Source organism: Ursus maritimus, unplaced genomic scaffold (assembly GCF_017311325.1).
Source record: "Ursus maritimus isolate PB19 unplaced genomic scaffold, ASM1731132v1 scaffold_16, whole genome shotgun sequence".
NCBI lineage: Eukaryota > Metazoa > Chordata > Mammalia > Carnivora > Ursidae > Ursus > Ursus maritimus.
In genome coordinates, this window is record NW_024424008.1 from 8303804 (window position 1) to 8330098 (window position 26295).

Here is a 26295-nt window from a genome sequence, read left to right on the forward strand (position 1 = left end):
CATGAGGCTCAGCCCTGGGGCCAGCCTTGTGGACACACCAGAGAAGAGGGCAGCAGGGGGAACAAGGACACCTTCGCCTTGTTGTGGGGTCCCCGCCGGTGGGATCTGGGCCTCATGCCTTCCCAACAATGGGATACTGGAGTTGAGTGGAGAATGGGGAGCCTTCAGAAGGCTTGCCCATGACCGGGAGTAGAAGGCAGGACAGGTGCTCCATGCCAGAGCCTTGGTGGTCCTGAGTTAAGGCCTGTGCCCTGGAGCCCTGGCCTGCTTTTGAGATCCCCTGAGCAGGGCCTCCACAGAATGGGGACTCGGGGCTTGAGGTCTCCTCTGGGCTGGGCAGGGGGGAGGGTGTTGTGAGAAGAGGACCCAGCAACTCCAGATGGTGCCTGTCCAGCTTGGCTGAGATCGCAACCTCCTGGCGCTCTGCCCCTTACCCTTCCTTATGTGGCTCTGTAGCGTGCTACCTGACCTGCTCATTAACTCGAATGTCCTAGTCTCTGCTAGAATGCCAGTGATAGGAGGGCGAGGGCTTTGTTTTGTGTTCTCCAGTGCCTTGGACATTACCCGCACTGAGTAGGTAAAGTACTAGTACCAATAAGTACTTGTAAAAACAAAAACAAAAACAAAAGAAGAGGAGGAGGAAGACCTATCTTCTGGAGGGAGAGGGGCTGTCCCAGGCGACCCTCGGCCAAGGCAGAGCCACCCTGTCTGCCTCCTCATCAAGCCCAAGCTCCAAGGTGGATTAGAGCTGTTGAAGAGGACGGTGCCCCAGGCTCAGCCATTTCCCCCCAAATCACCCTTATATGAGGAGCCATACTCAGCCCTTAGGGGGAGCCGGTGGCATCTGGAGTCAGAGCTGTAGACAGCAGGGCTGTTAACCTCAGGGTCTCAACCTCTCTTAATGGATCTTCCAGGCTCTGTTAAGAAAATCAGGTCAATTGTTCCCGGTGGCAGCCAGAAGCAGGGCCAGGACTCTCTCCAGACCTTTCTGAGAAAGGCCAGGAGAGGGCTGAGGGGTAGGGTGGAGAGGAGGAGGAGAAAAACGGTTACTGACAAGTGCCTTCCTGTGCCAAGCCCCGGTCCTGAAATGCTATCTCGGACCCTCGTCCCAGCAGCGCTCAGGCTAAATGGGTGATACGTCGCTCTGCAGGTAGGCACGCCCAGACAGTGAAGGGACCGCTCACAACTGGGTAGTCGCTGAATGAGCTTGAATGTTCTTGGGATTTGAGCTCCAGCCCTGCCTCTTGCCAGCTTTCTGCTGCGGCAAGTTACTTCCCCTCCTTGATTTCTTGGTTCCTTGCTACCTCCTGGGACTTCTGTGAAACACGCACGTGACAGTTTGTGGCACAGGACCTGGCTAGCTCTAGGGGTTGCTCTGGGAGTCAGAATTTGCTCCAACACTTCATGGACCAACGTGGAGCTCACTAACTCCTGGGTGAGTGTTCTGGATCGGTGCCCTGAGGGTGCCGGAGCCCCTACCTCCTCTTGAGGCTTCACACACAGTCCCCCTTGCAGCCACTGTGGCTCATCACAGGCTGGAGTGGGGGTGGGAGAAGACTTGGGGGTCCTCCTCCCTTCCTTGACCCGGTTGTGCCTAGGGCCTGCAGGCTGCACGGGGCAGAGGAGATGAAGACTTGGGGACTGGGTGGGGCCTCCGTGGAGGAGTGGAATAGTGGAGACAGAATTGGGAGCCGTGTTGGTCTGGGTTGGTCTGGGTTTGAGTCTCGAGTGGCACAGGGCACTCCCCTCTCTAGGCCTCAACTCTCACTCTATAAAATGGGGATAACAATGATCTCCTAAGTATTTGAAAACTGTTAGGTATTGTATGCTAGCGAGGGTCCCCCAGGGAGGAGGCTGGGCTCTGCCCTCAGAGCCCTCTGGGAGCCTATGGTGGGAGAGGGAGGCTAAGAAGGATTAGGTGACCAGATGGGAGTCCACAGAGAAGGCCCTTGGGAAACTCTGGCCTGTGCCATCCCAGCTAAATCGCGAGACAACCTAGAGCTGACCTCATGTGACTGGTGGGGAAAGTGAGTTCTTGAGTCTAAGTGTGACTTGCTGAGGGAGAGTGAAGTGGGGTGAATGAGTAAATCTGGGGAAGGAAGCTGCGTTAAAACTTTCCGGGGGTTTCTGGTGCCGTTCAGCTCCTGCTAACACCTCCGGGGTTGGGGGGGGTGGGGGGGGGACTGGGGCAGCACAGCCCTGGGCTGGGCCCTGGATGTGTCCTGAAGACATAGGGATTCACATATCTTGTCTGCTCCGGAAAGGGTCCCAAGCCAATTCAGGGATAATTTCTCCACCCCTCCGTATCAAATGAGATGATAAATGAGAAGGATCTTGACAAACTATAGAGTTCTGTGCCTCTGAGGGTGCATGTGCCTGCGTGTGCAAGCCCTTGGGTGTGTATGCACAAGTGAAAATGTGCTCCTTGTGAGTGTGTGTGCCCGTGTGTGCCATGTGTGTACATGGACGTGTTCCCCTGGCCTGGCAGGGTGGGATAACTCCACGCTGCCCAAGGCTCCCTGTTTGGCTAGGGCTTTTCCCCTCTACACTTCTTACAATCGTTTTTTGTGTGTGTTTCCTTACTATTTCTTAGTTTACCAGAAAGGCAGCAGGCCATGGTCCAGAAACTTAGCAATTATATCAACCTGCTGACTCTTCTTCCCTCCTGCCTGCCCTCGCCTCTTCCTGTGGCTGTCCCTGGAGGGCCGGCTGCCTGGAGCTCCCAGCGTGGCCTGGTCTGCAGGCCTGGCACCTCGCCTGGCTCCTCTGTGCAGCTCACCTGCCACGCACTTGTCCTCCCAAGACTCAGTGCTGTCTGCTGTCACATCGTTATCCCATTGACTCTAGACACCATCCAGCACCTTCCAGAGGTGCTCTTACTATTCCCATCTTACAAGTAGGAAATAAAGCCTTAGTGAGGGGAAGTGGCTTTCCCAGAGTTACCCAGCCAACTAGTGGCATTTCTGGAGGTTAAAATGGAGCGACCTCACTCCAGAGACTTTAGTCTTAACTGCTGTGACTCACCTAGCGGGCATCTGCTGGCCCATTGGCTGGATGAATAAATGAAGGAAAGAACAAATGAATGAATCCCTCGGTCAGTATTGAGCTGAAAGAGCAGGTGAAGCGATCATAGCAATGGCTGCCATTTACTGAGCACCTACTATGTGCCAAGTGCTGCAAAGCACTTAGATTGAGCCAACGAATGCGGCCAAGCTTACTGTTATCCCCATTTTGCAGTTGAGGAGGCTGAGTTTCGAAGAAGTTAAAGTGTGGGACCTGGGATTTGAATTTATCCTTCCCGGAGGAGGGATGAGTTGGCAGAGTCTGGCGACTGGTGCTTGCTGTAGCAGAGGCCAGACAAGACTCTCAGGAAGCTGCGTCTACAGGGTTCTCCCCAGTGACCCTCCACCCCACCCCTCTGGTCCTGGGCCCATTTCCTCTTTGTCTCTGAGATGAGTTTCTATTTCAGTCGGGTGGGTACTGCTGGCCCAGCTCCGACTCTTCCTCTCCAACCGTTGGCATGTCTGACAAGGGCCAGAGCCCCAGCCTGAGCAAATGGAGATAGCCTCCCATTCCCCCTGCCCTAGGGCTGGCCTTGTCATTAACAGATGCCACGGGAGGGCAGGCCTGTGCACGATGCAGCTTTGGGTCTGTGGAGATGGCCTAGGTGAGATCTGTGACATCGTGCCCAGCCCTGTGCTGGATGCCAGGGACCCAGGAGTGATAGATACAACTTTCCGCTTAGCCAACTTGGGACGCGTGCTGAGGCCCGGGTGGCTTAAGTCTGTAGTAGTCAGGGCAGAGCCTGGCATCCTGACTCCCAGTGCAGCACTTGTTTTGGGGGCCTGGGACAGAGCGAGGGCTACTCTGTGTCCCCAGGAGTGGTGTCAGAAGGAAAGTGCCAGCTCCGAAGGAAAACCAGCTCTCCCAGGGCTTCACTCTAGGGCAAGATTCCTCTAAGCCTGAGTCAGCTGACCATCCTAATAAATTGTCAAAAACACAAATTCCCCCCATCTGCCACCTGAGATTCTGAGGCGGGAGTGGCATCGAGAACTGCGAAGGGCCTGATATTACCACATACCCAAGCTGACAGGTTAGCCTGCTGCATTTTAACGAACGCTGGCGGAAGGCCTGACTCCAGGTCGCAGACGAAGAACTTTGTTCCTCAGCAACAGAAGCAGGGAGAATGTCAGTATTAGCCCCAGTCAAGCCCCAGTTCCCACAAGGGCAATAGAACACAAGGCCAAGTTAACACCTGCGCACACAGTGGGTTGCATTCTAAGAAAGAAGCCTGGACCTGAGGCAAGTGGAATCTTTTATAACAGGCAGTCAGCCTGCCTGACCAGAGGAAGGCATGACCAAATGTGCAGGGGTTTTCCCTCCTGACGCCAGCCAGACACCGACTGAGGGGGGAGCACAGACCGCATAGGTGAAGGGTTCAGTCCCACACAGCAAGACTGCCCCCCCCTCAGATGCCAGTCACAAGTCCTGGACCTCTCAGGCTTCTGACTGACTGACTGGCTGTAACTCAGGAGTCCCTACCACCCCCTTCTCAGGTTTGATAGTTTGCTAGAATGGCTCACAGAACTCAGGAAAGCACTTTATTAAACGATTACCAGATTATTTTCTTTTTAAGATCTTATTTATTTGAGAAAGAGAGAGAGAGCACGCGCAGGCAGAGGGAGGGGCAGAGGGAGAGGGAGAAGCAGACTCCCCGCTGAGCAGGAAACCAGACGTGGGGCTCCATCCCAGGACCCTGGGATCATGACTTGAGCCGAAGGCAGACGTTTAACCAGCTGAGCCACCCAGACGCCCCTACTGGATTGTCATAAAGGATACAACTCAGGAACAGCCAAATGGAAGAGGTGCGTAAGGTAAGCGTCTGAGGGAAGGGGCACAATCTTCCCAGCACTCTGATGTGTTCGCCAGCTTGGAGGCTCTCCAAACCCTGCCATTTTGGGTTTTGTATGGAGGCACCATTACGTAGACACGATTGCTTAAATCACTGGCCATTGGCAACTGACCCAATCTCCAGCCCCTTTCCTTTCCCTGGAGATTAGGGAGCAGGGCTGAAAGTTCTAAGTTTCGAATCAAGATTTGTTCTTTCTGGCAACCAGCCCCCATCCTGAAATCATTCAGGGGCCTGCCAAGAGTCAACTCGTTAGAACAAAAGATGCTCCTATTACGCAGGAAATTCCAAGGAATTTAGGAGCTCTGGGTCAGGAATCAGGGACAAAGACACCCCCCCCCAGAAAAAATACACACACACACACACACATATATGTGTATATATATACATATGCATATATATATAAAGATTTATTTATTCTAGAGAGAGAGCATGCATGAGCAGGGGGAGGGGCAGAGGGAGAGAAACTCAAGCAGACTCCCCACTGAGCGTGAAGCCGGATGCCAGGCTTGATCTCACGACTGACCCTGAGATCATGACCTGAGCCAAAACCAAGAGTCGGCTCTTTAAACAACTGAGTCACCCAGGTGCCCCCCAAAAATATAGTTCTCACACAACACATAAAAGTTACCATTTTAACCTTTTTTGAACGCACAATTCAGTGGCATCAAGTACAGTGCTGTGTAATCAAAACCACCATCCATCTCCAGAACTTTCTTGTCATCCCAAATTGAAACACTATACCCACTAAATAATAACTCCCCATTTCTACCTCCCCCAGCCCCAGGTAACCAGTGTTCTTTCCGTCTCTCTGAATTTAGCTGTTTTAGGTACCTCATATAGACGGAATCATACAGTGTCTGTCCTTTGCATCTGGTTCAGTTCACTTAGCATAACGTTTTCAAGGTTCATCCATATTATAACACATGTCAGAATGTCCTTCCTTTTTAAGGCTGAATAGTGTGCTATTGTATAGACCACTGTTTGTTTAGCCATTCTTCTGCTGAGAGACATTTAGGTTGTTTCTACCTTTTGGCTCCTGGGAATAATGCTGCTGTGAACATTGGTGTATACATATCTGTTGGAGTCTGTTTAAAAGTAAGTTTCAGCGGGGCGCCTGGGTGGCACAGCGGTTGAGCGTCTGCCTTCGGCTCAGGGCGTGATCCCGGGGTTGTGGGATCGAGCCCCACATCGGGCTCCTCCACTATGAGCCTGCTTCTTCCTCTCCCACTCCCCCTGCTTGTGTTCCCTCTTTCGCTGGCTGTCTTTATCTCTGTTGAATAAATAAATAAAATCTTTAAAAAAATAATAATAAGTTTCAGTTATTTTTACCTAGAGGTGAAATTGCTGGATCCTGTGGCAGTTCTGTGGGTTGTTTTTTGTTTGTTTGTGTTTGAGGAACCGCCATACTGTTTCTCCCAGCAGCTGCGCCATTTTGCATTCCCACCAGCACCGCACAAGGGTTCCAGCTTCTCCACATCCTCGCCAGTACTTGCTGTTTCCTGGGTTTTATGAAAGTAGCCATCCTAATGAGCGTGAGGTGGTATCTCATTATGGTTTTGACTTGAATCTCCCTAAGGATGAGTCATGTTCAGCATCTTTTCATGTGCTTATTGGCCATCTGTGTGTCTTCCTAGGAGAAACGTTTGTTCAAGTCTTTTGCCATTTTTTGAATTCGGTTGTTTGGTTTTTTGCTGCTGAGCTGTGGGTGTTCTTTGTGTAGTTCGGATCGTCATCTTTTTTTTCAGATACATGATTTGCAAATCTCTCCCATTCTGCACAAAAGTTTTAAATCTTGACGAAATCCAATTTATCTGTTTTTTCTTTTGTTGCCTGTACTTTTGGTGTCCCATTGTTCAGGGCTGCTTTGATTGCAAGTGACAAATGTAACTGGTTCAGGCAAGAAAGGTCTCATACGTTAACGTAAAGAAAAAGTCTAAGGTTCACCTAGATCAGGCTGGCCAAATCTAACAGTGACAATGGTGCCAATGAGCACTCGTTTTGTGTCCTTTCTCCTTGCTTCCTACATTCTCGTGCAAGTTCTTTATAGAAGAACCAGGCTTCCATAGCCCTCACCACTAATAATCCTAGAGGAAAAGGGAAAGAACCTTTCTTACTGATTCCACCAAAATTCCTAGAGCAAACTTGGGTTGGTTTCCCCTAGACCAATCACCAGGAAGGGGTCTGTATGGATGCCCTAACTGGTCAGCTCTGGGTCAGGTGCCCACTTTGAATGGACAAGATTACCATGCAGTGGGGGAGGGAGCTCCCCATAGCAAGAGATGCTTGACAGGCAAACATTCCTCCCCAGAAGAGGTCTGGGAAAGGGCATCCCTCACCTCAGACTTCCCATGGGGAGCCCTGGGAGAAGAAAAAGGATTCCTTTTAGTTGCTCCCTGAAGACCTCCTTCCCTGGAGGAAGCCCCGTGACTAGTGGGAGGGTGAGCCCCGGCAAGCTGGGTCCCAGGCAGGTTGGGCAGAGCATGGAGGGGCTGGATTTCGCTGGCACCTGAGAACCTCCCTACTCCAGCCCTAGTGTAGTGTAGGAGTGTAGAATGCGTGCTCCTAGCCCAGCAGCCGTTCTTTCTACTTGTGTACCTTGGGTAAGTCAGCTAACGTCCCTGTGTCTTGGTCTCCCCATTATGAGGATTGAATGGAGTATGGGACATCTGGCGCATATAAGGGTTCAGTCATCATGTCATTAGTAGTATTAGTTTGTGCCTCTTTTCCAGCCACGTTTGCTGGTACACTGGCAGCTCCAGCTATGTTCAGCATCTTTCAACATGCCCTGTCTAGCCTCAACCCTTGCTCTTCCCTCTGCCTGAAATGCCTTTGCCTCCATATACACTTGGCCATTTCATTGCTGCCTCCTCCACGGAGCCTGCCTGCAGAACCATCCCCTCCCCCTGTCTGGGCTCCCACAGGATTCTGGAGCACGGATGCCTGCCTCCCGATGATGGGTCTTCAGGTTCCTCATCTACACTGAACGCCTGAGGGCAGGCCATGGATCTCCTCCGTCATTGAGCTCCCAGCGGGAGTTGGCCTGGGGCAGATGTGAAGAGAGGGCGATCCAGGGGTGGTGGAAAGAGTACAGTGAGGAGTGAAGGTCCCAGGAACTGAAAGTAGCTCTGGGCCCTGCAGGTCGCATGTGAGGGATGGGGGCGAGTGCTAAGAATGGAGATGTCAGCAGGGTTTGCCTTTATCCCCAGGCCCTGGGGAACCATAAAATGCTTAGGCAAGGGAGTGGTGAGGTCAGATTTTTGCTGAGCAAAGATCCCTCTGGCTGCAAAAAGAAGATGGACTGGCTGGGGAGATGGAGGACAGAGCATAGGGTGAATGTGGTCTGGGTTGATGCAGGAACCACAGGATAAGACAAGGGGACAGTTTGACAGATGTTAGGCTTGGTGATTGATTTCAAGTGGGAAGGGGCAGTGGGCACACCCTGCCACACTGGCTTCTGTGGGTGAGGCTGGAGGCGAGGCTGGCAGGCACCTGGCGCTGACCACTTTGAACAGTCAGTAACCATATCCCCCATGCAGTCCCACGTGCTCCCCCCAGCCCATCCCCTTCCCTGGGTGGGTCCATGTCAAGCACAAGCCCAGACACTGAGGAGGCTTAGTCGCGTTCATAAGCTCCAGGGACCAAAGCCAGGCCTCTTCACCCACCCCACCCTGGGAGAGCTGGTGGGGCTGAGAACAGGGGCACCGCCTGGCTGAGCTGAGCTGATGAGATCATCTGACTCGGGCAGGGTGGGACCTGGCCCAGAGAAGGGACCAGCCTGGACCCACAGTTCCCCGGAGCAGATGGCACATGGTTTCTTCCTGTTTTGTCCTTCTCAGCTGTGCCTTGCAGAAACACAGGCTGGTGTGGAAGGGGGAGTGCCCCCCAGGGAACAGTGCTGTGCACAAGGGCCAGGCCAGGGCCAGACGCTTGTGCCGTGGGAGCTCCGCCCCTCACCAGCTGAGTCTCCTCAAGAATCATGAATCCAGCTGCCCACTGGCAGGGCCAGGACTAGGACCCAGGTATTCCATGTCCCACACCTGACACCCACCTCGAGGTCCAGAGAGCTGTGTTTATCACAGGAGCCGAATGCCTCTCTTCTCTGGGCCTCCATCTCCTCAGCTGCAAAATGGGTGTGAAGTGGCAGAGAGAACTCAGGAAGCTCTAAGGGCTCCCCCCCACCAGATGGAGAGGAGAGGGCCTACATGGGCCTGGCAGTTGGAGCAAGTTATCCCTCTGGACTCTTCACCTACCCTGGAGAGGAGAGTCGGATTGGAACAACAGCCATGAGAACAGGGTACAGGGGCAAAAGGCCCCCCCATGGTCTCACTTCAGGGCTGTAGGCCATCCTCTTGCCTGCTCTGGGCCTTGGATTCCTGGCTGTGACCTGAGGACTGGACCAGGGCGTCTCTGAGAACCTGCCTTCCTTCTAACCTGTCTTTTTAGCACTCTGGCTCTCAGGGCTTGTGAAGGGGTCTGTAGAAGAGGGCTGTGAGCCTGGCATTCAAGGCCTCTGATTTGTCCCTACTATGCCAGCCCTGGAGCCAGGACTCCACTTCGTGCCCTACTGTCTCTGACCTGGACTCTCACCGTATCCAAGCCCATCCACCATCCAGCGGCACTAGAGACCTCCTAATCTCAAATTTGATCACGCCTCTACCCTGCTTTACACACTGTCGGGGGCTCCTTGGTTGGCACCCACAATACAGAGGCCAAACCTGTAGCCTGGCTTTCAAGGCCTATTGGGACCTGGCTCTGAAGATCTCTCAGCCTCACCTGCTACAAACACAAACACTTGCAGTTACCCTGTGCCTTCATAGCTCCAGCAGGCCTCTCTGCCAGGAACACCCTCCCCTTTCCTGTCCACATTCCACCAAAGAATCGCCTCCTCCAGGGATCCTTCCTTGATACCCCAGGCAGGGCTAGGGGCCTCCTCTGTCTTCCTGTGACAGATGAAGACCCCTTCATCTGTCTTTTCCACCAGCTGGGGATCCTCAAGGACAGGGACCAGAGCCCAGTGAAGTTCCTATGCACTGTAAGGGTTCCTGCAAATACATGTCAAAAGAGTGAGTGAATGAATGAATGAATGAATGAGTAAATAAGCAAAGGTGATAAGTGAGACCATTTCTCAGCTGGGTTGTGATAAACTTATGAGTGGTAACAGAAGCCCCACGGAGTGAGTGCCTACGTGCTCCAGGTACTGGCTAGGTGTTCCATCCATTACTTCATCCGAGCCCCAACAGGGCCGTGAGGTGAGTATGACTATCTCTGTTTTATTAAGGACCTGAGGCTCAGAGAGGTAAAAATCACTGCTCAGGAGCTGTGGAGCCAGGACAGAATCCAGGCGTGAGAGGTGCCAAGCTCTGCAGAGGGAACAGTGATGTGTGGCAGAGGGGGGCAGGTGCCAAGAATGGGCGGTTGGATCTAACTGACCTTGGGTGGGAGATGGGCTGGGGGAGTGTATGGGACCACAAGGAAGAAACCCCGTTAACGAGGTTTGAAGAACTCTGGGTTTTCTAGGGAGCTCTGAGCAGAGAACTGTTCTGGAATGAATCCTCACGTTTCCTATGACTGGGGTGACGCTGGGGGTAGCTTGGGGGAACTTTTTCCCCCCACCCTCACCTGCTGCATAATCAACAGCTCCTACTATTTTGTGATGTTTTCTCAAACCCATGTCATGAGCAATGTCAGGGTGTCAGTCCCCTCATCTCCCCTCCCCCCCCCCCGAATCCCCAGCTGCCACCTAAACAGACATTCTGGAGGTGCCATTACCCAGCCTGGGCCCCACTCCAAATTCTCCGAACAGTCCAGGCCCATTCCTGGAAGTCACAGAGACAGCTCCCCTCCCCCAGCCTGCACCATCCTTAGGGGTGGGGGGAATGTCAAACTCAAGTGACCTCACAGTGGCCTGTTTTTTCCCAAGGCCTGTTATGTCAAGATCACCTCTGAGATTTCCTAAGGATGGAGCTCAGATGGTCACTGGTTCCCATGGTCCTGTATTGCCAGTCTCACCCAGAAAGACAGGGTGCCCACCCCTCTTCCCTGAGCTGGCCCAAATGCTCCCTGCGGTGCCCTGCCCTGGGCAGATTGTAGGGGTGTGAGAAATGAGGGCGGAGAGGGCGGATGGGAGGCAGAGGACTCGTGGACAAGCTGGACTGTGAAGGAAGGAGCACAGCTGGAGGCACGAGAGGACAGGCATGTTTTGGGCTGAGGGGAAGGATTGGGCAGAGAGTGGGATCAGCACTGCGGGAGGCTGCCTGGGGCCCAGGAGGAATGAGAGACCGGGAACAGATTCAAGTTGATTTAGGTGGCCAGGAAGTTGAAGGAGGCCCTTCTGCAAGGGCACTCTTTGCTCTGAAGGAGGAGTTGAGGGCTGTTGGGGTTGAGGGTAGGGCTGACAAGAAAAACTGGGCAAAGGCTCTTGGAAGAGATGGGAGAGGGACCATTCCAGGACAGGCAGAGGTCTGGGGACTCGGCCAAGTGGGGTGGTGACCCAGTCGGTGGGGCCTCAGGGCCCTCAGGGCTCTCTGCTGAGTCACGTCCTCCAGCCACACTCAGCTCCACAGTGCAGGACCAAGCAGTCTGTTGGTGCTGGGAACGAGGGAGCCACATGGACTGGCTGTGTTCACAGGAACCCCGGGTCCTGAGGTAGAGCTCCAGGCTGGCAAGGGAAGGGAGAGGTGCCAGGAAGATGCTGGTCCAGGGTGCTGGAGGCCTCCACATCAGAGCCCCTGGTGCAGAGCGAGAGACGGTGTAGAGGCTGGGAGACTCTGGGAGGACCTCAGGATGGAACAGGGCCAGTGTTGAGGGAAGGGTCAAAGTGCCAGGGAAGACCTCAGACAGGGCAGGAGGGAGAAACAGGCAACCTAGGGCCACTGGGCCATGTCCTGTTCACCGTTCTCAGCTGGGACTGTTCACAGCCTGAATCTCACATACACAGCCAGAGAGAGGCAGGCCTACAGGTAGCTCTGAAGCCTCTGTCTTCCCCTAGTCCCCAGTAACCGTACAGACTGTAGTTTGCGGTACAGTATAACATCACACCTGGTCCCCTCTGCCCCCTAAGGGGATTTCTGCCCCCAAGTGCTCTCTGTGTAGACATTCGTGAGTCACCCCCAGAAATTCATCCATCCATCCATCCATCCAACCATCCATCCATCCATCCATCCATCCATCCACCCACCCTACAAGTATTTATTGAGTACCTTCTCTGTGTCAGGTACCATCCTAAGCACTGGAGATGCTTAGGACATAGTGAAGAAAACATAAAAAACCCTGCCCTGGTGGAGTTTACGTTCTGGTGAGAGGAAACAGACAGTAACAAACAATCAGAATCATATGTCAAAAGATGGTAAATGCTATGGAGAAAAATACAGTGGAGAAGGGGAATAGACAGTGCGCATGTCTAAGGTGGGGAGTTGCCGTTTTAGCTAGTGTGGTAGGGGAGGGCCTCATGGAGAACGTATTGTTTGAGTGGCCACCTGAGGAGGTGACATCTGCCCAGTGGTCCTCATACACACGCCACACGTAACAATGTGCTCTGCGGCAGGAACCGCCTGTGTCACTGCTGACCCCCCACATTCTGAGCCAGGCAGCTGTCCTGCCTTGGATCTCCTCTTCCCAGGTCACTCCCCAGATGCCTGCAAAGCATGGTTCCTCCCACACTATAAATGGGACCCCGGTCCTACGTGCTTGACGTTTGAGGGTGAGGATTTGGGGTTTGGTGGAAGGCACTCCGGCCGATTGGAAAACCACCAACTGATTGGTGGCTTTGGCAAGATACTCAGCTTTTGGGGGGTTGCTCAGTTTTATCCTCCTAAAATGGTACGAAGAGACCATGCCCCTTTACAAGCCCCAAGCAAAGGGTTTTGTCTTCAGATTTGGAAACAGGCATGGCTCCCTGGCCTCAGGTGTGGTTTATGAGCTCCACCATGAGGTTTCCTGGGCCTGGACAAGAGCACTGGATTTGGGGGCGCCTGGGTGGCACAGCGGTTAAAGCGTCTGCCTTCGGCTCAGGGCGTGGTCCTGGCGTCTGCCTTCGGCTCAGGGCGTGGTCCCGGCGATCTGGGATCGAGCCCCACATCAGGCTCTTCTGCTGTGAGCCTGCTTCTTCCTCTCCCGCTCCCCCTGCTTGTGTTCCCTCTCTCGCTGGCTGTCTCTATCTCTGTCGAATAAATAAATAAAATCTTTAAAAAAAAAAAAAGAGCACTGGATTTGGCCCGTTGGAATGAAGACGAGCTAATGAATAGTCGTGGGACACTCTCTGCAGGGTGTCCTGGGACTTGGGGGCAGCCGAGCTCTGTAACCCCAGAAGCAGGCCAGACTGGGGAAGGGAAGCAGTGGCTAGGGGCAGATCTCAGGGTTTTGTGTGATGAAGCACATCTCCCAGAGAGCTTTCTCATGGTGGCATGTAGCGGCCTGGGAGAGATGGAGTGAGTTCTCTGTCATGGGAAGTATACAAATAGAGGCCAGACAAGTCCTGTCAAAGAGGCTTCAGGGAGCCTCCTTCTCTGAGGGGGTGGGGAGAGCTCTGGGTCAGATTCTCTTAAGGCCTCTCTAGCCCCGAGAGTCCAGAACTCAGAGCCCCGTCATTGACCCCTAGGCTCTGGGGCCCAGTTGGGTCTCCTCTCTCTGCCAGGTGGACTTAGGTGCTGGGAATGGTCAGAGCAGGACGAAGGCAAAAGAGCCATCTTTCATGAGAGGTAAGAGGTTCTCTGAGACTTGCCCCCACACCCAGACCTTACCCATGAGAGCTGTGGACAAATCTGCCTACCTTTGGGACCTCAGTGTCTGTCTGAAATGGGCAAGATCATAACCCACAATGAATACTCAGGCAGTGGTGGCAGTCTGCCCTTCCTGAGAGTTGGAATCTGGGGGACCCAGGTAGGCATAGAGGCGCTACTCCTACAGCCATTACCTTCCTTCCCCCTGACAAGTCTTCTTTGTCATCAATCAAGACGAAGATTTTTTTTTTTTTTTAAATCGAGCCAGGCAGCACCAAGGACAGAGACTTGTGGCTCATCTTCACAGACTAGGCTCACTCATTCAACATTTCCCAGTGCCACATGGGAGCTGGAGCCTCTGCTGGTCTTTGGGACCCCAAAGGCAAAGCAGACCTTGTCCCTAATTCCTAACAAAGTTAGAGAAGGGAGGGAGTCGGACTGACATTGACTCTCAGACTGGTCTTTTTTTCTGCCGTGACACTTGGCCCCTGTTTCTGTGTCCTATTTCAGGCTACTGTGTTCCTGAGCGGCAGGGTGGCATGGTAGACTTAATGTGCACCTGGGGCAAGTTCCTTCTCTCTCTGGCCTCAGTTTTCACACAGGGGAACGTTGCCTGTCTTCCTGAGCACACACTTTATCAACATTCAGTTCTATGTCCTAGTCCTGGCTTGCCACGACTCACTGCGTCCCCCTGAGGCAAGCCACCAACCTTCTCTAAGCCTATTTCTTCACCTGCAAACGGGGATAAGACACTCCACCACGCGGGCCTGTTGTAAGCAAATGGGATCTTGCAGCAAAAGCACTTAGCTCGGTGGCCAAGAAACTACAGATCTACAGTGAAGTGGCTCAGAAAAGTGAGGTTTGGGGAGGTGCAGTGACCTTCTTGGGGTCCCACAGCAGGTGCGTGATGAATCTAGGACTGGAAGCTGGATTTCCAGCTTTCCAGGCTTCTGCCCAGGGGCTACTGAAATGACACAGTGGTTACTCCGGGAGCTGCCGGAGGAGGGGCTCCCCTCAGGGAAAATGAATTGGGGGTTTCCCTGGCAGCCCCTCTGGGGATCAAGCTTGATTTGAGAGTCCCTCAGTCCTCACCTGCCCCTCTGCTGGTGGCCTCTGGGTACGTGCCCAGTTCCAGCCTCCCCTGAAGGGTTGTTAGGGCTCCAGGGCTGACCCTGTGAGCATGGGATGTAGAAAAGAGGAGAGGAGACACATGGAGGGGCAGGTACAGGTCTATAGGCAGGACTCCCGATTTTAAGTGGCAGAATCCTAGGTCAAAGGGACTGTGGCAAAAAGGGAATTTATCAGCTCATGCCATCAGAAAGTCCAGTGGAAGACAAAGCTCCAGACATAAGTGGAACCAGGCATGTGCTATTCTCAGGAACCTGTAGGTTCTCATTTCTCGACTCTGCCATCCCTTGGCTTTATTTTGCACCGTTTCCTTCCTGGTGGTGGTATCATCAGTGCACAGGACAGTAGCTGGCATATAGTTCACCTGGCTCTAGAAGCTCGAGGCTCACTTCCTACCAGCTTTGCAAACCCAGGGGAAAACCTGCCTCCTCCCCAGTGCTCCAGCAAAATCTCCAAAATGGACTCTGAGGCACTCAGCGAAGGTCACCCATCCACCCCTGAGCCAGTTACAGGGCCTGAGGAGCCCACTCTTCTCTCATGGGCAGGCCTAGGTCATGGGTCCACCACTCGCAGATTGTCAAGACTTGAGGAGGGGAAGGAGGGGATCCCCCAAAGGAAAAACAGGAGGCGGGCCATCATCATGAGGGGGGTCTGGGAACTGGGGGGAAGGAACTGCAGAGGAGAACAATGACTGCCTACAGGACAGGCCAGATAGCTGGACCTGGGCCATCTCTTCCCCAGAGGACTGGAGGCTGGTTAGCTGGGAGGATGGGTGGGTCCTGAAGTCACCAATAGAGGGTGTCAGCCAACTATACTCCTTGCAGGTAAACAGCGGGTTCTTGCTTGAAGGAGAATCCAAACGGCATACCTCTACAGGAGGATTACAAACCAAAAACAGAGGGTCCAGGCAGGGAACAGAGACCCTCTCACACTAGCTCCAGCAAAGAGGGGGTATTGGAAGGTGCTGGGATCTTCCCGAGCCCTGGGTGGGAAGTGCCACAGCCCATGGGCGTGGACTGGGAAAGCTGGCACCACGGACTCTCCTGTCAAGGGCTGCCCTCCCTGGGACACTCCAGGCCCCTGTTCTCTCTCCCACAGTTCCCCAGCCCCGAGGCTGCCTGGAGCCTTCTCAGCCCTGTGCCCACGTGGGCCACATGGTCACTGATCTCTTCATTCACGTTCCTAAGAGAGAACGTCTTGCTAACTTTGCCAAGCCTCAGCTTCCTCGTCTGTAAAGCAGAGGTGGAAATTGTGAAGAGTAAATGAGATGCAGCATTTTGCGCAGTGATGGTGTGAGGTCAGCGCCCAATAAAAGCATCTGTCCCCACTGTGGTGGGGGTTGTCTACAGCCATACCACCCCGAGCACACCCGATCTCATCCGATTGTGCTGGGGATTACATGAGCTCGGCTGAAGGGCCTGGCGCGTAGCAGTGGTGCGGGAGACGCAGGTTCCCTCTGTGCTCAGCCTGTAGGGTCAGAGAGAAATTAAAGAAAGCAGCCTCAACTCCCAAATTCCCCAAAGCTACAGCTTCCCCTTCCTTGCGCTCAAAATGGCTGTTTCAGTTCCAGCTTTAATTCCTGTCGAGTAGGAGGTAAGAAGGGGAAGTCGAAAAAGAGAAGAGAAATCGAGTTTTCTGCTTCCCCTATACCCTTCTCCTACCGGATTTGCCTGCTTTCGCAGCCAGCCGGATGCCACTGGTGGGACCCAAACTCCTCCAAGAGTGGTGGGCGCTGCCCCCTGCCCACCGTCCTCTCGGCGCCCAGAGGCACTGACATCCGCAACCTGGCCTCGGGCTGGCTTGAGGCAGGCTCCAGGGGCACCCCTGCCCCAGGCTGGATGCTTCTGGGTTGGTGATCGTAGCAGAGGGCATAATGACCCTGGAAGGCAGGCACCATGACTCGTTTATCACGTGGAGACTCAGGCTCAGGGAGCGTAGGTGGCTCCCCCCCGGGTCACTCAGTAAGTTGGAGATGGATCCCAGTCTGTCTGACTCCTCAGGGGAAGGAAGCTGAGTCTTGATCCCTGTCATCCTGTGCCCTTGCTGCTAAGCTCACAAGCCAGAGGCCAAGCAAGGGGGTTTCCAGGCCGTATTTCCCAGAAGGCAGGCAGGCCAAGGTTAGAAGGCCTCTTCCCACATCCAGCCTGGTCTGGGCTGGTTCCTGGCTGGCTGGCAGACAGTGACTCAGGCTTCCAGCTCCTGCCTCTGGCCTCCTCATCCCTTGCAGATAGGAGGGTCTTGGAGCAGGGATGGGGAGGGAGCTACGGAGTCATCTAAAGGGGATCCTGAGACCGTAGGATCCAAGCAGCCCAAGGAACTTCAGCCCTTGCCAGTTCTTCCTCGCATCTATCCTGAATTGTTTCTGCTGCAGGCACAACTGGGTGGTGGATGCCTGCTGTTGGGGCAACACTCTCAGGGCCTCTACCTCAGATGAACAGGGCTCCACACTGGCCCTATCCCCCTGCCAATGTCCCCAGGGGCTCCTGTGAGCCACATTGACCAGGTGAAGCTCGGAGAACAGGGCTTGAGCTGATATGGGAATAATAAATGGCAAAAAGGCTGGGGAGTGGGTCAGGAGGAACCGAGGCTGGGAGCCCAGTCCTGAGGTTGCTCAGTGCCAGCCCCAGAGGGGAGGAGGCCTCGGGGATGAGCAGACCTGCCGCACAGCCCAGCCCCCACCCCAGGGCAGCCGGCAAAAGGCTTGAGGCTGGCCATCCCAGGCAGTCTGCTGGCACCATCTCATGGCCAGAGGCCCTCAGTGCAGGAAAGACGATCCTCTGGGAATTTCCTGGCTCAAATTTCTAAGCTTGGATTTCAGGGAAACCATGGATAAGGGGTTTGAATTAAAATGTTCCCTGGCTGAGACACCTTGGGAAACTCACTGACCTTTCCTGAGTCTTACTTCCTTTATCTATGGAATGGCGAGAACACTCCCCAACCACCCACCTAGAACTGCAGATAAAACATCTGGCAGAGGGCAGGCTGTTAAGAAATGACACTGGGTGCAGAGGACCCAGAAATTAGTGCGGACTGCCGTGGGCTGATGGAGTCCAAAGTGGGGGCACTTAGGCTGTGCCTGGAATGGATTCATTCAGTTAACAAGAATGTATTGAGCCCGTACCACGTGCCAGGACACCTCCCCTGCATGGTTTCATTTATGTCTTACAGTAGCCTAGATGGCAGGTACCACTGGTCATTCTCATTTGAGAATGAGACGTGAGAACTACAGGAAGGATACACAGGGATTATTTGGAGAAAGTTGGGGGAAAAGCATCCCAGGCAGAGGAAACTGCACGCACTTTGGCCTGGGGGCTGGACGGCCTGGTGGGGAAGGGCTGCAGTGGGACTGGAAGCCCTGGCAGGCCTGGGAGCAGGGTAAGGGCACTTGGGCTCTGTGTGGGAGGTTTTCAAAGGGCCTGCCCCCACAGGCTGCCACCGGGTCCCTCTTCACATGACACATCCCATGTTACGCTGTTCTTCATTTCTCACACAGGTTCGGCTCATTCCCCACCTGCATGCTTCTTGCCTAGGATGCCCTCTTCATTCTTCATTCGCCCAAGCCCCCCTGGCCCTTGAAGGCCCAGCAATGGACACACCTTCTCCAGGGGCCATCCCGGGTCACTCGTCCGAGGTATGCCCATAACCCCCAAGATCTGAGCTCTCCCATCTGGGCCCCACCCAGATTGCCAGAACTCAAACTCAAGCCTGCCCTGAGGCTGACACCTCCAGGAAGCCCTCAGAGCTGCTCCCATTCTTGGGACAGACACTGTGATGGGGTGACCACTGGAGGTTGTCCTGGGACATCCTGGGACAAAGGACAGTTGCTGGGCTGAAGGCTAGGTCTCCTTGCCCTCCGGGGCTCCAGCACCACTAAAATCAGAACAGGAGGCCCACACTTGCAACAAGCACAAGCAACCTCCTAGCAGAGAACTGAATAAACAGTAGGTGCTCAATCCTTGCACAACTGACCAAGTGTTTACCAGCAGTTCAAACCTGAATTTTCAGTTTGACCCAAAGTTTTGGCCCCAATTCAGTTCCCCAATCCGCTTGCCTGTAAAATGGGTTTGGGTGAGATGTCAGTGCTTACACCTTCCAGGTAAAAAGAGTCCTCCCTCCCGCTGGCAGTTCATCCTCACAACATGCTGGTGGCCAGTAAGACCATGTTCTACTAAGGAGGCTCAGAGAGGGGAAGGGGCTTGTGAGTAGGGGCCAAATAGAACAAGAACCTGGGCCTCAAATGCCCAGGGCCCCCCGCCCCCCTCCCCTAGTTGCCTTAGCTGCTCCCCATCAAAGCCTACCTCCTCCAGGTCACCCCCCTTCAAATGCCGCCTCTACTACTGGAGCTGGCCTCCTTGGGACAATGAGAAGCCGCCTCACTTCCTCTGGCCGTCCTAACAGCTGTGAGTCTTGCTTTGGGAGTGAGGAGGGGTTGGAAGAGGGCTTGGCACCGGCAGGGAGACTCTCACTCAGGTGAGTTTTCGGGGGCATCACCTCTATCCCCACAACCCACACCCATCACTCCCAGTGGCTCCAGACCTGCCATGTGGAAGGAGACAGTGAGTGCTAAATGGATGTATGTGGGAAGATCTGAGGGCATACAGTAGGTGCTCAATAAATGGTTTTGGAGAAAAGGGAGAGAGGGAAGGAGGGAGGGAGAAGGTGACCAAATAAGCAGATTGCCAGGTGAAGGGAGGGACATGTCAGTGAATGAGCTATTGAATGAATAGAGAAAGGAGGATGGTTGGGGGAGTGAGTGACAGGAAGGTGGCTCTGGGTGTTACAGCTAAAGGGGGAGCCATAAGCTCTTTAATCACCAACGTGCCCATTTGACAGATGAGAAGACTGAGAGAGGGCTGAGGAGAAACGAAGCGGCTGGGTCTGTGGGGGTGGCCTTTGACCAGCAGCCTCTGGCTCTCCCCCCACCTCTCTTTCTACCCCCTCATCACCCTCTTTCCTCTGCTGGGGTGGGGACGGTTCCGGGAAGGAGACCTTTTCTCCACCTCCTCGCTCCTCTAGGCCCGGTTTCCGCCAGGCCTTGGTGTTGGGGGTGGCAGGGAGGGGGTGGCCCGCGCAGGGGCTATTTCAGTCAGAGACAGCCCTGCCAGGAAACAGAGGAAGCCGCCCGCCCCATCGGAGGTGTTGCAGCCCGGGCTGCAGGCAGGAGAGTAGAGCGCCTCACATCTGGCCTCCCCTTGCGCCAATGCATCTGAGGCCACCAAGGTGCTTCGGGGACAGGACCTGCATGTGAGTGTTGGTGCACCTTGGCACCATGGGCCAGCAGGAGGTGGGCATGGGGGCTGGACACAAGGAACTGTGGTACTTAGGGCAGGCAGGCTGGGGCCAGCAGTGACCTAAAGGAGATCCACGGGGCGGGGGGGGGGGCAGAAAAAGAGACGCAGAAAGGAAGAAGCAAGACTGGACCCGGAGCTGGATGGACACTCAGTGCTTTGACAGACAGACATGGGGTGAATAGCACTTTGTGTGAAGGGAACAGCAAAGACGAGGAGACCGGAGAGGAAGTCTAGATCTCGGGCTCTGAATGGCCGTGTGGCAGTGTCAGTGTCGGTGTCTCAGGAACAGTGTGGCAGGATGGGAGGGGGCAGAGGGGAGCAACCAGGGGTGCCTTGAATGAGGCTGGAGGGCTCAGCCGGGAGCTTGAATGTCAGGAGTTTGAGCTTTTCCTCAAAGGGCAGAGGGATGCGGGGAAGGATGTCATCAGAGCCACTTGCTGGAAAGCCCCCCGCCATAGTCAGAGTGGCCGGAGCCCAGGAAGACATTGGGGCCTAAGCTGGCGCAGGGCTCAGGGCCCGAGAAGGAGTGACAGCCGTGAGAGCTTGAGGAGCCAGTGTCAGCTGCTGCGCAGAGGCAGGGGCCAAGGGAGACCTCCTTCGGAACCAGCCCCTGCCCTGCCTCGGTCCTCAGCAGGCAGTGTATGAGGAAGCCAGGGTGACAGCCAGGCCTGCCTTTCTCCTCGTGTAGCCTCTGCCTCCTTCCAAGAGGACTGGTCTACCAGGAAGTGGAGAGCAGAAAATATCTGGAGCCTCGAGTCACCTGAGGCAGAGGGCTCTCTCTTGGGGTGGTATCTGAGAACAACAGGCCTCCCAAAAGAGTTCAGAAGCAGCGCACTGTTCCTTCTACCCCCTTCTTTCTCCCCACTGTGACCGTCTGCCCTAGCAGGCTGCTGCTCTCCTCTCCAGTCCTGCCTGTTGTACCTTCCTCCCCACCTGCGGACACCCCTCTCCACCCAGGGATTTCCTCTTCAACCCCGTGGGTCATGTTCCACCCTTCATCCTCCTCTGAAGAGTCTCTTCTATCCCGTGGCTCACACTGGTCTCCCTCTTCAGGCTAGCATATGGATATGTGTAATTCTCCAGCTCCGTCTCTCTATCCACATCCGTATCTATATACTGGGCCTGCATGCATCCGGTGGGCAGGAAGTCCGCATTTCGATGCCTGGCACCTGAATGCGTACATGGAAGAAAGGCCTAAACGAATGAATGGAGAGATGAATAAATGAGCTTTCTCTGCCTGTACTAATCTTGGCTTCCCGGCTACAATGGGGGGCCTGCCATGCTTCTGCCTCTGGCTTCTCCCCATGCCTAACTGGCTTTCTTGAGCACCCAGCACGCCCAGCACATGGGCTGAAGCCCCACAAAGGGTTTTTCATAATTAAAGGTAATATGGCATGTGGGATACAGACTAGAGAATCCAGACCTCATTTTGCCGTTGCCCAGAATCTGGGGAAAATATTTTCATCAAAATCAAAGTTAAAGTTGGAAGAAATGAGTCTGGGTAGTTATGTTTTGCTCTAACATTACTTTGAAAAATTTCATAACTTGACTTAGCAGGGTATATTCACATTAAGAACAGCTAACACTTGCCCTGTGCCAGGCACTAATCTTCCTAACAACCCTATGAAGCAGGTATATATGACCCCATTTTATAGATGGGGAAACCAAGGCACGGAAGTCCAATAATGAGCCTAAGGCCGCACAGTTCACATGTGGCAGAGCTGGGATTTGAACTTAGGCATCTGGACTAGAGCTCATATACTTGGCCTCAACCCTCTATCCTGCTCTGTGTGCATTTGCAGGACTTCATATTTTTTCCTTCGCTTCAGTTTTTCCCATCTGGTAATAGGGAGGGGGGTGATCTGACTCACTATCTCAAAGGCTTTGTCTTACAGGTCCATTGGATTTAAGTTGTGAATTCTTGCTGGACACCAGTAAATGTGGACATGCCGGTTCGGACGTAGGTATCCAGAAGTCAGACTTACCTCACCAGGGAACCCCTTAAGGCACTTGTGCTGCTGACTCCCCCAAAACCTAGCCTGAGGGAAGAGTGGAGGGATGAGGTGAAGGATACAACATCATAGCATGGCATTTATTAAGCACCTACTGTATACCAGGCCTATGACATGTTTTATTGATAAGAACACAGACCCAGAAAAGGCAAGTGACATGCCTTGGGTTGAACAGCAGAGAAGTAGGGGAGCCAAGATTTGAATGAGGCTTGCCTAGCTCTGAAGTTGGGTTTATAACCTCTCCATTCCATGTCCATGGGCCACACTAAGTTGCATCCTCTCAGTCAGGTGGTTGGGTGCTGGTTCTGGCTCTGCTTCTAACTCACTGAGTAAGATTGAGGCATCACAGCCTCTCGCTGTGCTGTATTTTCCTGTCTATGAAATGCAAGCAGTAGGAGGGCCTAGCTGCCTCAGTTGGTGAAGCGCAGGACTCTTGGTCTTGGGTTGTGAGTTCAAGCCCCACCTGGGGGTGTAGAGGTTACTTAAAATCTTAAAACAACAACAACACAAAAACCAAACAAGCAAGCAGTAGATTTGGCTGGTCCTCAGCCATTTGCCTTCAGGAACGCTGTTCTCACTCTAGCCACCAGGGGGTGCTGTGGCCCAACAGCTGTGCCAGACAGGCATTTGTAGCCTCAAGTCAGGTGGAAGGAGGCCTAGGGAACTCCTGAATCACTTTTTCCACCCATTTTACAGATAAGAAGATTGCAGTCAAAAGAAGGACCATGGCTTTGGAAGGTGGAGTCCAGGCTGAGGAGGTGGGCACTGCCTTTTGTCAGCTCGCAGTGTGTGGACGTTCTATTTATGTTGATTAATTAAGGATTACCAGGGCCTTCTCTGCTCTGGACCCCAGACTGGGCTCTCAGACACAGAAGGGCATCAGGCCTGGCACTTCTCTTCAGGAGGTTCCGGTCAGTGTAGGAGAGACAGACAGGCAGGCTCACCATGACCACAATCTCCAAACTCTAAAAAGCCCAGGGGAAGCCCTGGATAACTTGATTTAGTACCTTTAATCTCATGTCATCCTAAAAGATGGGTGTATCATTCCCCCATTGTTCAGATAGGAAGATTGGGACTCAGATAAGGTATATTACTAGCCAAGGTCACATAGCTAGTAGGTAGCACAGGTGGGATTCAAACTAAAATCTGTCTGGGGTACTTGGCTGGCTTAGTCAGAAGAGCGTGTGACTCTTGATCATGAGTTCGAGCCCCTTGTTGGGTGTAGAGATTACTTAAATAAATAAAACTTAAAAAAATATTTAAAACAAAAAAAACTAAAGTCTGTCAATCTCTACTTCCAGAGGAGACATTTGACTAGGGTTTTGAAGGATGAATAGAAGGTTGGTGGGAAATGAATATTATAGAAAGTGAACTGGATTTTTCCCAAACTTGAGCTTTACTGTATTCCAGGTTTCCTTAAAGTGAGGGCCGTGTGGGGCCTCCATGGGGTGGTGAGTATCAGAGATGGTTAAGGTAGAGATCAGGGCCCAGAGAGAGACAGGGACCTGCTGTGTGGTCAGTGAGCGTGGTTACTGACAGGTTGTGTGTTGCTTCCCCAGCCTCTCTGGATATAGGAAGCATATCGGTCAGCCATGGAGTGGGACAATGGTACAGGCCAGGCCCTGGGCTCCCCGCCCACTACCTGCGTCTACCGAGAGAACTTCAAGAGACTGCTCCTGCCACCTGTGTACTCAGTGGTCCTGGCGGCTGGCCTACCACTGAACGCCTGCGTCATTGCCCAGATTTGCACGTCCCGCCGGGCCCTGACCCGCACAGCCGTGTACACCCTGAACCTGGCCCTGGCTGACCTGCTCTATGCCTGTTCCCTGCCCCTGCTCATCTACAACTATGCCCAGGGTGACCACTGGCCCTTTGGCGACCTCGCCTGCCGCTTGGTCCGCTTCCTCTTTTACGCCAACCTGCACGGCAGCATCCTCTTCCTCACCTGCATCAGTTTCCAGCGCTACTTGGGCATCTGCTACCCGCTGGCCCCCTGGCACAAGCGTGGGGGCCGCCGCGCTGCCTGGCTAGTGTGCGGGGCCGTGTGGTTGGCCGTGACGACCCAGTGCCTGCCCACAGCCCTCTTTGCCGCCACAGGCATCCAGCGTAACCGCACCGTGTGCTACGACCTGAGCCCACCTGCCCTGGCCACCCGCTATATGCCCTATGGCATGGCCCTCACCGTCATCGGCTTTCTGCTGCCCTTTATCGCCCTGCTGGCTTGTTACGGCCGCCTGGCGCATCGTCTGTGCCGCCAGGACGGCCCAGCAGGGCCGGTGGCCCAGGAACGGCGTGGCAAGGCAGCCCGCATGGCTGTGGTGGTGGCAGCTGCCTTTGCCATCAGCTTCCTGCCCTTCCATGTCACCAAGACAGCCTACCTGGCAGTGCGCTCTACAGCCGGCGTCCCCTGCCCTGTGCTGGAGGCCTTTGCAGCTGCGTACAAGGGCACGCGGCCCTTTGCCAGTGCCAACAGCGTGCTGGATCCCATTCTCTTCTACTTCACTCAGAAGAAGTTCCGCCGGCGGCCGCATGAACTGCTGCAGAAACTCACAGCCAAGTGGCAGCGACAGGGTCACTGAGTTCACTGGGGCAGGACACCTGGGACCAGGGCACCAGGAGCCCCTCCAACCCCAAACCGTGCAGAGAAGTAGTGCTTTGCTCAGCTGGGCATGGCGTGAGGCCCTCCATAGACTCCAAAACCTCACCCATGACTGTTCGTTGAGGCCTTGCTCTGGAGCAGGCCCTGTGGGCACAGAGAGCCAAGCTTGGACCCGGCCCTCCAGAAGGTCCCAGGCGGCCCCGGAGAGTCATGAAGCCACGCAAAGCTGCTCACAAAAATTGAGTGTGGCGTGTACCGCAGTGGAGGACTGTGCTGTATGCTTTGGACGCACCAACACAGGGACTGAGGGAAGATGGGAGGAGGAAGGGAGAGCTTCTGGAAAGGAGCATTTGAGCTGGATTTTGAGGGGATGAACATGAGCTCTCTGGAGGTGTGTGATGTTCCATTCATTCAGCAAACCTTTACCTATACCTTGTCCTTGGGCCTGGGTTCATTCTGGGGCCTTGGGAGAACTAGTCCTAGCCCTGCCCCATAAAGGTGCCCAACTTACTGGGCATACAGACACTTGACACGGTGATGTCAAGGCTATGACAGAGAGAAGCATGGCTGGGGGGGAAGGGGTAAATAGAGGATGCCCATGATCCAGTCCAAGGAGTCAGGAAAGATCTCTTGGGATGGGGATGGGGGGCATCTGAACCAGATATTGAAGGCTGAGTGGGAGGTCGGCCAAGAGAAGTGGGAGCGTGTTCCTATGGCCTGGGCCAGCCCTATGCTAGACTCTGCCCTGGGGCAGATGGGTAGGGAGAGCTGGGGTGAGGAGCAGGCTTCTGGCCTCCTGTGTGTGAAAGTTGAGAAAACAAGAGCTGTCCCATGGCCACCCTCCAGACGACGGCAAGAGTGGCCCAGATGTTCCAGGCTGTGGGGGGCTCAGCAATGGGAGGAATCAGGGAGCGCTTCATCAAAGAGGTGGAGCTTGAGCTGGGGAGGAATCCAAAAGGCAGAGAGAAGGCCTTCCTGATGGAAGGCACTGTGTGTGCATGAAACCCAAGGGTAGAGATGTGCTGAGTCTGGCAGTAAATCAACAGTGTCACTGAAGCCCAGGAGGGGGTGGTGTGGGTGGGACCAGAGCATTAAAGGCCAGGAAGAACCCCAGACCCCACCTCTTCTCCACCTACCTCTTCAAATTGCCTCTTTCAGCCTCAGGGTATCCTGGGTGCCTGAGGACCCCTCCGCCAGGCCCCCCAAGTGAGGGGAAATAGCCCTTCAACACTGCTTCATTCTAGAAGAAGTCAACAGCTTGAAGAGACGCAGAGGCACCGGGAGGCTGCAACATGGAGGTGCAGGGGTCCCGTGGCCAGGAGCCTGCCAACCAGTCTCAAGACAGACTGTTCCATGAGCTCTGCTCCTGCCTTCTCAGCTCCATCTTCTGGCCTCTGGGAGCCCTGGAAGCTGCTGGAGGCCACCTCATGGAGGCATCTCAAACACAGACTTGAGCCTTCAAAAGCTTTGGAAAGGCATCTTCACTGAAGATCTCTGAGGAGGCAAAAAAGGGGATTCCACCACATAAGGCCTCTTTACCTGCTCTCCTCACCCACCCCTCCCCAGGTCTCAGCTTTCCTCCTGTAGAACAGTCTAGCCTGCCCTTGGCTGCTGGTGTACCACTCAGACCCCATAC

General features: G+C 54.2%; 1 protein-coding gene and 1 long non-coding RNA gene across 6 annotated transcripts in view; one reads left to right on the forward strand and one right to left on the reverse strand.

Moving 5' to 3' along the window:
* Positions 1 to 25053, forward strand: part of P2RY6 (pyrimidinergic receptor P2Y6) — a 32938-nt gene extending 7885 nt beyond the window's left edge. Inside the window, exons 1-7 of one of the 5 annotated variants that reach the window (XM_040630825.1) lie at positions 1288 to 1435; positions 18251 to 18388; positions 19065 to 19157; positions 19863 to 20001; positions 21944 to 22008; positions 22757 to 22818; positions 23620 to 25053. In XM_040630825.1, coding sequence (XP_040486759.1) covers positions 23653 to 24639 — 987 coding nt within the window. In that variant the 5' untranslated portion in view covers positions 1288 to 1435; positions 18251 to 18388; positions 19065 to 19157; ... (2 more) ...; positions 22757 to 22818; positions 23620 to 23652 and the 3' untranslated portion in view covers positions 24640 to 25053. Of the gene's footprint in view, positions 1 to 1287; positions 1436 to 18250; positions 18389 to 19064; positions 19228 to 19862; positions 20002 to 21943; positions 22009 to 22756; positions 22819 to 23619 lie in introns of those variants that run through there. The other 4 variants (XM_040630826.1, XM_040630827.1, XM_040630822.1 and 1 more) reach the window with 4 other exon arrangements.
* LOC121102877 lies at positions 22127 to 24522 on the reverse strand. The gene is made up of 2 exons (XR_005834980.1): positions 24439 to 24522; positions 22127 to 22523 (listed from the first exon to the last, which is right to left on the reverse strand). It is a non-coding gene; the product is annotated as an uncharacterized LOC121102877 (long non-coding RNA).
* Positions 25054 to 26295: the final 1242 nt, after the last annotated feature.